This window comes from Carettochelys insculpta, chromosome 1 (genome assembly GCF_033958435.1).
Source record: "Carettochelys insculpta isolate YL-2023 chromosome 1, ASM3395843v1, whole genome shotgun sequence".
NCBI lineage: Eukaryota > Metazoa > Chordata > Testudines > Carettochelyidae > Carettochelys > Carettochelys insculpta.
Window position 1 is genome coordinate 248,615,308 of NC_134137.1, and position 15,769 is coordinate 248,631,076.

The following is a 15,769-nucleotide window of genomic DNA, read 5'->3' on the forward strand; positions in this document are numbered from 1 at the left end:
GTGATTTTCCCACAGTCACACAGCAAGTCAGCGTCAAAGCTGGGAAAGAAATTAGGTCTCCAATTCCATGGGGAAATTAGTGCTTCCTACTGTAAAAGTGAGTTTTATGTTCACAGTGTTTGAATAGACAGTTGAATAGGAAGCTCGGTGGACTTCAAGTGTCCTGTTTAAACTTAACATGTTGCCTGATGAGATGTTTGATGGAGCTTTTCCCATACACACAAGAAGGGAGTAATAAAATATCAGCTCTGGAGCCTTAGGCTCTGTGGAGTCCATGTGTACCTTCTTGTGAAATTTAGCTTTATATGGATTCAGAGTTCCCAAGTTTTTTGCTGAGTTTCACTTCTAAAGGATCCAATTGGCCAAAGTAAACACACAAAAAATCTAAGTTTTGCCTGATTGTCAACAAAAACCATAAAATCAGCTCCAGGTACCTTGATTCCAGAGATTACATGAAGCCACAAAAATTGGATCCAGGTTTTGCACACACAAAATTTTGAGACATTCAGATGTTGACTGGGGTCATAAAAGAAGGAGCCACTTTCAAAAATCGAATTTGAATATAGAGTTGGGTTACATGCCAGGGTCCAAGAGGCAGAACTTCAATGTTGTAGCTTAGACCTTTCATTCAAACTCAATTCTCTGAAAGGTTCCCAAACCATGGTGAATGTGCTTAGAGTCTCAGACTTGTAACAAAACCGAGAGCCCAAGTGAGCATGGTCTAGTGTTGGTTTTGCTTTGAAAAGTTTTACAAGAGTGCTCTTGCTGCATCCTGGAGAGTCTCCTTTAGCTCAAGAGCTTCAACTTGTGGACCACTTTTTTCAATCCTGAAATGATAGGCATCTCTCAGGCACTTGAAAAGGCATTCGTTACATTAAAAGAATTGATCTAATACACATGGATCTCCTCAAATAACATTTTGAGGACTACTGATGGGCTACTAAGGAACTTTCAGTATCATGAATTAGCTTTGTTGTTTTTAGGACAACACCTTGATATGCAGCATCCGTACATATTCCTTAATGTAACAGGAGGCGAGGCTGCTGTTCCACTAACAACAATGATTTAATAGGGAATCTAGACATATAAAATTTATAATAATTTGTGTTTTATAGTGCCTCCTATCTAAGATTCCAGTGAATCAATATGTGAGATCCTGTCATCGAGCAGTAGGAGATTATTCTGAGTAAAGAAAACACAGCTTTACCCATAGTACTTTATATATTTAAACATCTCATCCTACTCTGTGTTGGAGCACTAGTTCTGACCTTAACTTGAAGAACTCAATAAAAGATTTATGTACGAGTGCAAGCTTAACTTTAAAATCACTGAAAAGTCTTACACATTCACCAAAAGTGAAATATCCTGTTGGCATTATATTTTCTCCAGATGTTGACTACCCAACCATTGCTTGATTTTGATGTTTACTTAGGAATCACTAAAATGGGAGTAAGGCTCACACCTCCATATTAGAACAGAAAACACATCAGCCTAACATGAGTAAAGCAAAGCTACAGCTACACTATATCCTGGATCAATGCTCTGACATCAATCCACTGGTGGTTGATTTAGAGGGTCTAGTAAAGACCTGCCAAATTGACCACAAATCACTGTCTGGTCAGCCCTGTTGCTCTACCCTGGATGAGAAGAATAAGCGAAATCTATGGCAGAGTGTCTTCCATCAATCCCACATCATGTAGACCCCGTGCTAACTCAACTTAAAGTTCATCGACTCCAGCTGTATGATTCACATACCTGGAGTCATGTAGTTTAAGCCAACTTTTTACTGTAGTGTACATGTAGCCCACATTTAAAATGTAGCAAAACTTGAGGGTAATGTCTGTGCTGAGGTTGTCATGCACAGACATTAAAGGCTGATATGATCAGTGCCATTCAATATACAAAACTCCAGAAGTATTCAATGTGTAAAATTCTGATCCAGATTTTGGAATCCCCAACCTAACCCGCTCTGTCTCACACCTCTGCATCTGCCTCCACAAACATGCCCACCCCCTAAGAATTGTGTTGGCTTTGAATCAAGAGTTTAGGTTCTGCCTCTTATTTGGATCTGGGTCTGAAATTAGATTTCAAATACATCCTAAATTGTGAAGATATTTTGATCCAGATTGAACTGAACTCCTTTCTAATAAGAACAGGTATGTTGCGGATGCTGCCAGGGTTAAATGTTGAATGCAGTCCAACACATTTTTATTCCATACATTGTTTAATGCACCCTTCCACCACTCTGCTTTTCACATTCTCCTTAACTAACTTTTTCTCCTGCCATCTTTCTTATAATGGGTTTCTTCATTACAGCTCCCATTATCCCAGTTACCATAGGTATTGTCTGTCAGTCTTGCTGATCTTACCATAAGTGTTCATGGTATTAAAGTTTGCCATTTATTAAAGACATAGGCAGCTTTGCTTTGAGATCTTGAAGAGCATTGTTCTTTTTGCTTCGTTTTACTAAATCTCTATGAATATAAGAAAATCTTGCATGATATCTTCAATGTATACATTGAAATAATTCTTGTTCATTGGCTGCCCCTTACTCTACAGATCTAGTCATCCATGCCAGAGGGGGTAAAACGTTTGTTGTGTCTATTCATTTTCATTGGATGTCATCCAGAAAGCAGAAATATAACGTTCATCTGTTGTTGATGAACTGCAGTAAAGGGTTCTTCATATGCTATAGCTAATCTGTTAATATAAGATTTACAACTCACTGCAATGCCATGCCAAACGTGTATCTTCATCACCTTTTCATGTTTTTTAACATTAACTGTTTGCCCTGACAAATCATTCTACTTTTTAAACTGCTGGGGCTCTGAAGAAAATGGTCTTAAATGAAAAAGTGTTTTAAATGACCCTTCCCCCCTCTGAATTAGAGTTAGAGTTACTTGATATTTCAACCCTCTGAAATAGATATGAAAATATCAACATGTAAACGTATAAAGGAATTCCTCCAGTCAGACAGGAAAATGGTCATTGGAATTTACATTGCTTAAACAAAGCAAGTCCAGAATATACAAATCCTTATTCGTGCAAGAAGTTCCTTTGACTTCTTGAGAGTGAAAACTGCGCTTGTAGATAAAAGAAAACAAAATAAGTCTCATCTGTTGAAAGTTTTCTGTTAAATATATATTGTTCTGTTCATCAAATGTGCTCTTGCTAGCAATTACAGGTGCTTCCACACATTGCAGTATGAATGTTGGTACTAATACACACACACACGTGTGTGTTTGTGTGTATTATAATCTGTGGCTATTTCTACACAAGAAGCATCTGTCGACAGAAGCGACTGTCGGAAGGGATTTCCTCGCAAAACTGTCAGCAGATTGTGTGTAGGCACAAAAGCAAATCAACAGAGCAATCCACTCTGTCAACAGAGAGCAGCCAGACTGCCCCGCCTTCTCTTGACAGAATGGCTGACCAGAAGCCCAGCAAACAGGGCTGCCCAGCGAACAGGAAGCCCTGTCTGTTGACAAAAGGTCCCTTGAGCATCTACGTGGCTGTTTTGTCAACAGAACACTGTCGAAAGAGGCGTTATGCCCTGAATGCAGAGAGGTATCATGCTGCTGGGAGATGTGCCTGTCGACAAAGTGCATTTTGTGTATAGACACTCTGCAGTTTTTCCTGACAAAAGCCCAGTTGTGTGAGGAAAAGCCTCTCCTGTAGACATAGCCCCTACGTATATAGAGTTATTTTATAAATTATGCCATGTTATTAATGCATACCCCTCTGCTCCCCGTCCATGGTTTCATAATGCACATAAATGTCAGCAGCACATACCAAAGCTGATATAGATTTGTGCCAGTGAAAAGGAGGTAAATGAAGTTTTTCTGATCTGAAGCAGTGATGGCCTTCCAGAGTGCAAGGGAAGGTACTTCCTGGGGGAAGCAGCAGTAGGTTCCATCTGAAGAACAGCTTTGAACACTCATCAGCTTAAAGTGCTTTATATTTTGTGTAAATTGTTTTGAGCAATATCATATATTAAGGAGATTCAGCATGAGTGTGTCCAGTTTTTTGTTGCCAGACCCTGTTTAGAAAGAACACTTGAAAAACAAATGCCAAATAGGTGGCAATGGAAGTCCATCAGTAAATCCAAGTGGGCTTTTATAAAGCCTCTCTGGGGAAGGCCAGGATGAAGACCGAGATAAACAATGGCATCCTTATCATTTTAAGTTTTATCTGAACTGACCTAGAGAAACTGAAAAAGAAATTGTGCAAAAGACAATGAAATATTTCCCCTGAGGTCACAAAGTAATTGCAGATGTAGTAGCTGGCTACATATGGTTCTTGGTTACTTCTGTCTGCCATAAATACCTATCAAAAATGTGCTATTCAGACTAACAAATAAAATTGGCATTCTTACATCCCCTGTGTTCCGCAGTTCAAAGTAAAGACAATAATTTCTCTTGCCTTTTATCTATTTTAATAATACTGATGTGTGTATACACACACACAGAGATAGGTACCATTCCACACAAAATAAACCTCCACTTCACTGTCAAAAATGCCCACTGTAATTATGAATGCATATTTGCTGTGGGGTTTTTTTTGTGGTGTAGTTGAAGATATTTTATTATGGTGCGATACCTAATAGTCATTGCCAGCTATTGTAAAATCTAAAAAGTATTGCATCTTTCTTTTGCCTGTGTTTGCCCTGCCACTATTCTACATACTACAAGCACTGGGAAATTTCAATGACACAGCTTGGAATGGGTTCAGTGACCTCAATTATGCCCTCCCACCCACTCCAAACTCCTTTCAATTTGCAAAAAGCTTTAAGTGGACAAAACCCAGATGCCTTTTGCTTGTAGTTCAGTAAGAACAGATTGGGCATGTAGATTCTTGTCAAAGTGATGTATGTAGTTCATTTTCCATTAACTGTTTCTTAACTAAGGATTTTAAATTCTCAATTCCAAGTCCAGCACTATGTCTTGCTTTCTATTGCTTTTTAAAGTTCATTAGACCATGAGTCTTCTTTTTAATGAACCTTGGAAAGCCATGGCTAGAGACCAGCTGATATGAAGCAGACTCAGGTCCTGGTTCTTTTAAAGGACAATTGTTTTCTTTTGTTTATAAAGCTGACCTTTTCATATTTAAATAGTTCATCTTATTGTCTAAGATATTGCAGAAGGACTAACCAAAGATAATCGATATATACTTAATTTTTGGATAGAAATAATTACTTGCAAAAATGCTATCCAGTTCAGCAAGTACATTGGCCATGGTTTATCTTAAGAGCTTTGCCAGCTTGCTTCAACTTAGATTGCTTATATGACTTCTTAGTATTGTCCAGAACAGTTGATAGCCCCCAGAATGTTTTGTTACACTCTCTCTTTCATTCTGCAGAAACATGTGCTGTCAATAATGGAGGCTGTGATCGTACATGCAAGGATACAGCGACAGGCGTACGTTGCAGTTGCCCAGTTGGATTTACTCTGCAGCCTGATGGGAAAACATGCAAAGGTCAGCTTCTGTTAGCTTTACAATGCACTATTTGCCCTCAGTGGTAACAGTACTGTATGTAAATATTCAGATATATAATCAATACGCAGATATATAATCAATAAAGGCTGTTGCTGCTATAGTAAGTGCATTTGAATGTATTAGGGTTTTTTTCCTTCCTCAGGAGTAATTTTGCATTATCCATTCTAATTATTTTTTAATGTTTATTTGAGGTTTTTTATTTTAAGAAATTAGATACAGAGGCCAAGATTTTCAAAACTGACAAGTGATTTTGTGGAAACACCCTGAGAAAGCCTGATTTGCAGAGGGTAGTGTCTGAAAATCAGCCCTCTTTAATGTGTCCACCCATTGAGGCTCCCAGAATTGCAAATCACTTGAAAATCTTGGTCAGGTTATTTACCCATACAAATAAACAACGTGTTACCACATTCAAATAAGAAATAGGGGAGAAGGATTTTGAATCAATAATCGAGGCCAAGTGATGTCTTCAGAGTATTTCACCACATTGAAAAGCAAATGAACAGACTGCCTCATTGCCCACTTCCTCCCAAAAACAACTAACCAGTTACAATACAAAATTACATCATATCAGTATATTTTCACAAGGTCAAATACCATAGGCCGTACTCAGCTTTCAGTATTCCAGTGGGAGTTTAGGTTCATAGAATCCTTGCAAGAGCTTCACTTTTGGTCCCTAATGAATGGCATTAAGACAGGGCTAAGAAGAGTAACATCTAAAATTTATATCAACATTTGTTCTTGGTTAAGGAGACAGGGATTTACAGCTGTAATCCCTGTTACTGCAAACACAAATGTGCTTAATCTCACTCAATGGGTCTACTCACATGAGTAGAGATGCATATGTTTTGCAAGATCAGGACCTACCTAAACCATTTTTCCACCTTAATATGAATTTCTTTTGAACTCAGCTGCTGGGTGCTTGGTGATGGATATATAGTAGGACACTGCCTATAATGGTGCCACAGAGAGTATTTTGTTGTGACAGTGATTTAGCTGAAATTGACCTACCTCACTGAGTAGCTGTTTAGATTTTTTTTTTTTTTTTTTGCTAAGAAGCAACCAGGAATGCCAGAAAATCTCCAATCCAGACCCAGATGTTACTTAAAATAGTAAAACCCACAAAAATAAACACAAAATGTGTGGTTTCCCTTTGCTCCAACTTGCAAACTCCCACTACTTGGGCACGATCCTGTTAATATTTACAGAAATAACCATCTATTTGCATGTTTATTCAAAAATGTAACATTCAGACTGCCATTGCTCACAATGTTAGATGTTAAGGGTAAGCAGACATCAAAAATAATTCATTTCTGTTCAAACCACATAAAAATAAATGTTCATTTTTGCAGGCAGCATAGCTCAGGCCCTAGAGGTGCAGTGGCAGTGACTTCACAAAGTACTGAAAAAGACATTTTAATGCCGTAACATACACCTACACTTGATCATAATGTTTATTACTCAAAACTACAGCATGGAAAATAAAATGAATTCTAAATTTAGTTGGCTTCCAATTTGAGGTTGTCCCATTGAGTTAAAATGAAATAATATTTATATAATAATCAACTCCATAATTTGCATGATAAAATGAAATATGCAATTGATGCTCAAGCCTAAGCTCAGAGATCTGAACTGTTTCACAAAATTTGTATAGAAAGAACATATAAGAAAGAGAATCTGTGTTATTTATGGTATTGCAGATTTTTTATTTAATTTTTTAAATAAATATCTACTGGAAACTCACTTTTATGGTTACAAAGATCCATCAAGTCATTTTTCACCATTCTGAGAGCTTTAGAAAAATGTTCTTCATTGTAAAAAAGTAAAGTTAATGTTTTGCTTTCGATTTAACTAGGTTGCATGTTTGTCTAATATAGTATATTGCAGGCATTTAGGGCTTGATCCTACATCAGTGAAATTAGCAAGAGCTTGGTTGTCGTAAGTGGACACAGGAGCCACTCCTTTAAAAAGAGGTAGTTGGGCTGCTTTTGTATTTAACCACAGGCAATCCTATAAACAAGTAAATCAGAATTGCATTATAAAATGTATAGCTTCAGCGTGTGAAAGGGCAAAAGTGTCTTCTAGCCCAACTGAGTACTTTAAAAGTGATGACACTGCTGCCTTTCAGGATCCTCTTGATAACAGAGAGAATCTTTAAAAGGTGAACTGAATCTTGAGTTTCTGCAGCAGTGTGATGTTTCAAGCTGATTTTTTTTCCTGGCATTTTTGGGGATTGAGTATTTCTTTCTGTGAAAGTTTATAGTGAATAAGTCACAAGAATGATTCACTCCTCAAAGAAAATCTTTCAGGTACATACACACAGGCTATGTCTATACTATGAGATAAATGCAATTTTTAATATATTCAATTTTTAACCTCATTCTTATGAATTCGAATTTCAGTGTCCACAAACCTTCTTGAAATTTGACCCATCATTTTTTCATGTTGAGTTTCCACATCCCCAGTGCCCTATGCAGGTTCAACCTCATGAGCAGTGCATTGTGGGTTGCTTGTGGTGAGCCCGGTTGCTTGTGGGTGTTTCGTGTTAGAATCCCAGAATGCAAAGCACTGTCCCAGAATTCAGAGCACCCAGTAACAGAATTCAGCCCTCCCCCAAACCTACCTCTGCAGATGTCGGCGTAGTGGTGTGCAGCTGTACCATCAGTCCTGTCCACCCTTGCCCATTTCTGTCAGCTGCACATCCAGACCTTTATATTTGCAGGCCTGGATGCTGCAGAATTCAAATTCAAATTCTAATTCAATCAAAAATTCTCAGGCTCCCTGTGACATTCTTCCTGCACACCCAGATGGAGAGCAGCAGGGAAGGAAGTGGCCATGCATGAAGGGTCACCACATAGCTTTGTGGGTTACACGTAGGACACTTCTGGAGGCTAATAAATTGGAGTTAAAGACATGGCACATCCACACTAGCCTTTATTCAAAATTTTAAATTCGAAATTGATGCTATACCCATCCCATAATATTGACATTTTGGTATCAGCATGAGGGCTCACTAATTCGAGCTAATGGTATTTACAGTGAAGACAGTGACATTTTAATATCAAGCTAATGCTTTTAAGTTTGATTTTATCTCATAGTGTGGACACAGCCAAAGTTTTCATCCTTTCCTTTTTTTTCCCCACTCTTATTGTTTCATTCTTCTTGAGTTAAAACATGAATTTCCTGAGTCTGCAGTAAGTACAGAGATAGGGTAATACACTTTTAAAGCATCTTTGGGGACCACACCACTATCACATCCGTAGTGGGACAGTCTCCAGGTCCAACACACATAGTATCCACAAATGAGAATTTTCATAGAAATATTATTTTGAGAGGGTGTTATTTCCAAATACTGAAGGGAAGAATACAACAATTGAGAGAGAAAGCGTGGGTGTGAGTAGCAAACTAGCCATCCTGAAGGGTTTCTCCATTCCCCTTTGCTTCAGCTAGAGATAAGCAAGCCGGCTACAGAGCCTTGTTCCAATAGTTTCCTGTTCTTCGAGTGATTGCTCGTGTCCATTCCAGGTTGGGTGTGCGTGGGCACACACCCAATCACCAGAGGCTTTTTGCCTTAGCCAGTAGCCATAGGCTTGGTGCGGTGCCCCCTCGAGTGATGACAATATGGCAACCAATAAATGCACCTCCCCAACGCCCACCTCCTCAATTCCTTCTCACCGCACTGCCCATCATTGAAGCTCTCACTTTCTCTGCTCAAATCTTTAGCCAGTAGCCTATTGTAGTGTAAATAGTTCTTGAAGAAGTGTAAATAGTTTAGTATTTGATAGTTAGTCTTAGTGTTTTAACTACTAGCCAAGGTGGGACTTTCCATCCCCTTCAGTGCCTTGGCACTGGGGAACACCTGGCTCCCCAGGCTTTAAGAGTTGTTCAAAATGCAGCAAACATAGGCCAAAAAATGACCCCCATTCAGCCTGTTTGATTTGCTTGGGGGAAGGACACTTGCTGTCCTATTTGTAAGGCCTTTAAGCCCAGAACTTTGAAAGATAGGGCCCAACACCTTAAGTACTCTCAATGGAGGCGGCTCTTAAGCCTCAAGAGTCCCCTGCAGGAGCAGAGAGTGAAGCCTCCTTGGTGCAAAGTGCACCAACGCCATAAACCACAGTGCCACCTAAGGACTTCCAGCACCGAGAGCAGGTACAGGCACCGTTGCCTTCTTGGCGCCATAGGAGTCAATCTCTGGTGCCGTTGAAGAGGAGGAGGATGAGAGGCATTGCTTGCTGATGTCAAATCAGGGCAGCCTCAAGTCCAAGGCTCCAGCACACACTGCTCAAGGGCAGGAGGTGCATCCTTTGAAGCCGGTGTGGAGCGGGAGCCGCCGGCACTGGATTTGCCCTCGACATTGGAGGCATTTCGGGTGGCACAAGGACTTCTTCAGATGATGGTGCCGAGTCCTTCTCCGTCTATGGAGGACAGGCACCATAGCACTGAAATGGAGTGATTGGGGCTCATGGACATGACACTGGTGCCAAACTCTGCACTCACAACGACACCGGCACTGACACCATATTTTATGCTGAGTGCTCTGGTGCCAGCCCAACAGACTGGGCCAGTTTCAGTTGCCCCATGTTCTGGCACCAGCACTGTCCTTGACACACATGACATTGGCACCGACTCCGATGGCCCCGCCGGGGTCATCTGCCTCTGAATCAGCATTGGAGTTGGACTCCTTCTACTCAAGCTCCAGATGAAGCGGGAGCTCAAGAAGGTGGCACCATAGCTGTTGCAGGCACCATAGTCATCACTCGGACAATATGGGTTGGCCGCCAGCTTCTCAGGTGACTCAACGGTGGCCCTTCTGGACCCTGTGAGTATTCCCCAAGACAGAGGGCTAGGCCATTGGAGTGCCTTTAACAGCCCCAGGGCCCGCCGATCCCACGCTCTGCACCGTCAGCATCACTGGGCACCCCACCACTACCCCACTTCCCAACCTCCTTTCCTGTCCCTCTTCAGGGACCCCTCTCATGAGATCCTGTTACAGCAGGGATTGCAATCCCTCCCAGGTTCTGGGGTCATAGAAGAAGTTCCTCCCAGGTTCAGGGGATAGGTGTTTTATTCCCACTATTTCCTAATTCCGAAACCAAAAGGGGGCTTGAGATCCATCCTGGACCTAAGAGGTCTCAACAAGTTCATGAAAAAAGTAAAATATCTTATGATATCCCTGGGTCTCATACTCCCGATGCTGGAGAAAGGGGATTGGTTCACAGCTCTCGACTTACAGGGCGCGTATTGCCATATTTCAATCTAGCCTCTTCACAGGAGGTTTCTCAGGTTTATGGCAGATGGAAACCATTATCAGTTCACAGTCCTGCCTTTTGGTCTGTCTGCAACCCCAAGAGTCTTCACCAAATGCATGGCGGAAGTAACAGCGCAACTACGCAGGCAAGGGGCGCAATTGTTCCCATACCTGGACGACTGGCTGGCCAAAGGTCAATTCAGGGAGCAAGTGATTCAGCATGTACAGCTGATCCGTCAAACCTTTGTAAACCTCAGTCTCTTGATCAATGAGGAAAATTCAGTGTTGGTCCATTTTCAATCAGTAGAGTTTGTAGGGGCACGACTGGATGCCAGGTATGCCAGGACATTCCTGCCAGGTGACAGGTTCAGGTCCATGGGAGCCATCATCCAAGATATCCTGGCAGTTTCCACCACAATGGCCAGGTGCTACCTGCATTTGCTGGGTCACATGGCAGCGTGGACCTTCATGGTACAGCACACCAGGTTAAGGATGCGCCCTCTACAGCTATGGCTGTCATCGTGTATCGCCCTGTAAGAGACAATTTAGACTTGGTGGTTACAGTGTCGACATAGACTTTGACGACCTTGCACTGGTGGTTAGACGAGGAGGTCATCCTCACAGGAGTCCCCTTTGCCCCTCAGCAGCCCTCACTTTCCCACGTAACAGATGCTTCAGACCAGGGGAGGCGAGCTCACCTGGGTCAGCTATGACCCCAGGATCTTTGGCGTCTCAGACCTTCAGCTCCACATAAATGTGAGGGATCTCAGGGCCATCAGACTAGCATGTGTGACTTTCAAGGCCAATCTGATGGGACATTGCATGTCAGTCTGTACAGACAGCACAACAACAATGTACCATATCAATAAACGGAGGGTGCACACTCCTCTCCCTTGTGTCATGAGGCCATGATTCTCTGGGACTTCCACATACAGCACAACATCATGCTGCAGGCCCTCTACCTGCCGGGTGTGCACAATTCACTGGTGGACCAACTCAGCAGGTCCTTTACGGATCACGAGTGGTCTCTCCACCTGGAGGTCATTCATGCTATGTTCCAGAAGTTGGGGTATCCCCAGGTGGACCTGTTCGCCTACCACCTCAATGCAAAATGCAGGATGTTTTGCTCCTACCGCAATCAGAGCCCGGGGTCCTGGGCAGACACCTTCAGTGTCCCCTGGTCAGGCAGGCTGACATATGCATTCCCTCTGATCCCGCTAGTTTACAGGATCGTCCTCAAGATTCTCTCTGAAGGGGCACTGATCATCTTGGTGGCACCAGCATGGGCCCGTCAGCACTGGTACACGACCCTCCTGCACCGGCCAATCCGCAAGCCGATGACGTTGCCGATCCAGCTGGACCTGTTGATGCAGCAAGAGGGAAGACTGCAACATCCCAGTCTCCAGTCACTGCACCTCACAGCGTGGATGCTCCATGGCTGAGGGACCAGGAGCTGGCCTGTTCTGATCCCAGAAAGGAAGTATTGTTAAATAGTACAAAAACCTTCACAAGGGTGACTTATTTGGCTAAGGGGAAAAGGTTTTAATTGTGGGTGTCTCACAGAGGGCTATCTCCCTCGCAACCCCCCATCCCATTGGTTTTAAATTACCTATGGGGTTTGGTACAGGAGGGCTTGACCCTCTCCTCAGTTAGGGTACACTTAGCTGCCTTTCATCCAGGTCATGGAACGTCTTCTGTGTTCTCAGACCGCATAGTCAAAAGGTTTCTGAAAGGTTTGGAAAGAATCAAACCCCAGGTTTGGGCACCACTGCCCCTGTGGGATCTCAATTTGAGTTAGCCAAGCTTATGGGGGCCCCCTTTGAACCTCTGGCTACCTGCTCCCTGCTGTTTCTGATTTACAAAACAGCATTTTTGGTGGCAGTCGCCTCAGCCAGGAGGGTAATTGAGGGCGCTTTCGGTAGACCCCTTGTACACAGTGTTTCACAAGGATAAGGTTAGGTTGAGTCCCCACCTGCATTTTTGCCCAAGGTGGTCTCTGCGTTTCATGTTAACCAAGACATTTCCCTACCAGTATTTTACCCAAAGCCCCATGTCTCCCTGACAGAGCAATGTTTACATACCTTGGACCTTAGAAGGGTGCTGGCCTTCCATATGAATAGGACTAGGCCCTTTAGAAGAAAGCAGCAACTCTTTGTGGCAGTTGCTGATAGGATGAAGGGCCTTCCAGTCTCCTCCCAGCAGATTTTCTCCTGGATAGTGATGTGCATCAAGGAGTGTTACAAGAGCACAGGAGTTCCTCCCCCACTGGTTAAGGCACACTCCATAAGAGGGAGGACATCGTCTGTGGCGTATTTGGGGCATGTGCCTGTCCAGGACATCTGTAGGATGGCCACCTTGTCCTCAATTCATATGTTTACAGCACATTATGCTTGGACGCAGCACACATGGGAAGACGCTATAGTGGGCAGGACTGTCCTGAAGTCTGTTCAGAACTCCAGCACCACCTCCTAGGCATTGGCTTGTGTTCACCCAACTTGGAATGGACATGAGCAATCACTCAAAGAAAAAATACAGTTACCTGTTCTGTAGCTGATGTTCTTTGAGATGTGTTGCTCATGTCCATTCCAATACCCTCTTGCCTTCCCCACTGTCAGAGTAGCCCTCAAGAAGGAACTGAGCAGGGGACGGGGCGGGCAGTGCATGTATTGTTCACCATATCAGCACCTCTCCATGGGTCCAGACTCAGCAAGAGAGTGTGGAATAACAACAAGCTGTACACTCACACCAAAATGCAAGTCTACAGAGCCTGCATCCTCAGCACCCTCCTTTATGGCAGCGAGACTTGGACCCTGTATGCCCGCCAGGAAAAGAGGCTGAACGTCTTCCACTTGCGCTGCCTCAGGCGCACCCTTAGAATATCATGGAAGGACAGAGTGACCAACACCGCCGTCCTCAAGCAAGCTGGAATCCCAACCATGCACACCCTCCTCAGGCAGTGTCGGCTCCGCTGGCTTGGCCACGTCCACAGGATGAATGATGGAAGAATTCCAAAAGACATCCTGTATGGTGAGCTACCCTCTGGCAAAAGACCTCCCGGACGCCCCCATCTTTGCGCTACAAAGATGTCTGCAAGAGAGACCTCAGAGAGGTAGACATCGAGCTGGACAACTGGGAAGAACTAGCAGACGACCGCAGCAGATGGAGGCAGGGGTTACACAAGGGCCTTCAGAAGGGCAAGATGAAGATCAGACAGCTAGCAGAGGAGAAGCGAGCACACAGAAAGCACACTAAGGACTTGCCAGACACCCACCACATCTGCAAGAGATGCAGCAAGGACTGTCACTCTCGTGTGGGCCTTCATAGTCACAGTAGATGCTGTAAATGAAGTCCTCAGTTGAAACTATAAAGGGCGCGATCCATAGTCTATGCAGACTGAAGGATGCCTACTACCACTCCAGGGGGTGCTGCACCGACCCTATGGCTACTGGCTAGGGCAAAAAGCTTCTGGCTACTGAGCGTGCACCCACACCCACCCAACTTGGAATGAACATGAGCAACACATCTCAAAGAACACCAGTTACAGAACAGAATTTTCTTTTCCTAGACATGGCTGTGAATAGACCGGGTTGGGAATTTGTCAACAAACATTTTTTGTAAGCCTATGCCAATTTATCAAAACCAAAACTCTGTGGAAAAGTACCAGTTTCAACAGTCTGGAGTGGAATTTCTGGTTCCAATGAAAGCAAGAGACCCAGACCAGAACTGCCAATCAAGAAGTAGATGGAACGCTCGCTTAGGTCTCCCACGTCCTAACCACTCAGCTGTAGAGTCAGTCTTCTTCTCTCTGGCCCAATGAACATTTACCTATTTATACAAAATGGAACAACTCCAACAGGAGGGAAGTAAGAGAGCCTGACTTCGTAGTTTGGAGCTCTGCCTGACTCAGAGCACAGATTTAACCCTGGGTTCTCCTTTGTCTAACATGAATGGCCTAAATACTAAGCCACTGGCTAGTCTAGGCTCTAGTTGTTTCTCACAGGGATTTGCTTTTGTTTGTGTTTTGTTATGAGCCTTTTGGAAAGGTATCATTTTTGTACCAATGAAAAACAAAAACAAATGCTAATACTCCGGAATTGTTTAGGGAACCAATTTCAAGTTTTCCATCCTGCCCAAATTGTGAATTAATCTCTTATATTCTGAAATATTTGGAAAATAAATGAGATAAAGAGAGGGGGCGGGGGGGGGGTGTGTATCTGGGGTTGGCACGTGAGGGGCACGAAGTGCCTATGTCCAGGAGTGAGCAATTCTTCTTATTTATTATTAATTGCTGAGTAATCTAAAGGCCCCTTCCCACCTTAAAAATGATAACATTTATAAATGTTTTGTCATGACCAGAAGCCCCAGTCAAAGATCAGGACCTCTTGTGGTGGGCTCTGTATGTACACTTTATGAAAAAAAAACATGTCCTTGTCCCAAAATGTTGTCCTGGTTTTTAATATTGTGTATGTCCATTAAATGTTTAATATAAAAAAGACACAAGCTGACATATAAAAGAAAAAACTAAGTATTTTTATGTAGTCTGTGTGCATGTGCACACTCAAATTAGCAAAGGTCAGCACGCAAACTACTTTAAGCATCACTAACTGGTCTATTATTCACAAACACAAAATATCTCTTCATATTTCACAGTTGTATCCTAAAATCAGAAATAGGCCCAAATTTCAGAATTCAGATACAAATTGCGGTTTGAATTCTGAACCTTATTCTGGCCCCACCACAAAATTTTAAGGAGTGGATTCAAATGCAGCTCTGAATAAAAGTAACATACAAGGAATGGGATGGACTGGTTTTTTTTTCTGAGGCACTGTACATCCACAGCTCCCACTAACATCAGTTGGAATTGTGAGTCCTGTGTACCTGTGAAAATGCCTTTCTTTCTGTTCTGTTTGGTGCAGTGTGCAATCTGAGTATTATCATATTTTTTAAAACAAAATAGGAGAGCAACTAGTTAGTTTTTCAGTTGCAAACGAGAATGTATTTTGAGCAACTTTTGCTGTTGTGACT

General features: G+C 42.8%; 1 protein-coding gene across 1 annotated transcript in view; it reads left to right on the plus strand.

The window, feature by feature from the left end:
- Positions 1–15,769, plus strand: part of SCUBE1 (signal peptide, CUB domain and EGF like domain containing 1) — a 350,710-nt gene that overhangs the window by 214,000 nt on the left and 120,941 nt on the right. Inside the window, exon 8 of the mRNA XM_075003815.1 lies at positions 5,359–5,475. Within this exon, the coding sequence (XP_074859916.1) occupies positions 5,359–5,475 (117 nt within the window). The remainder of the gene's footprint in view (positions 1–5,358; positions 5,476–15,769) is intronic.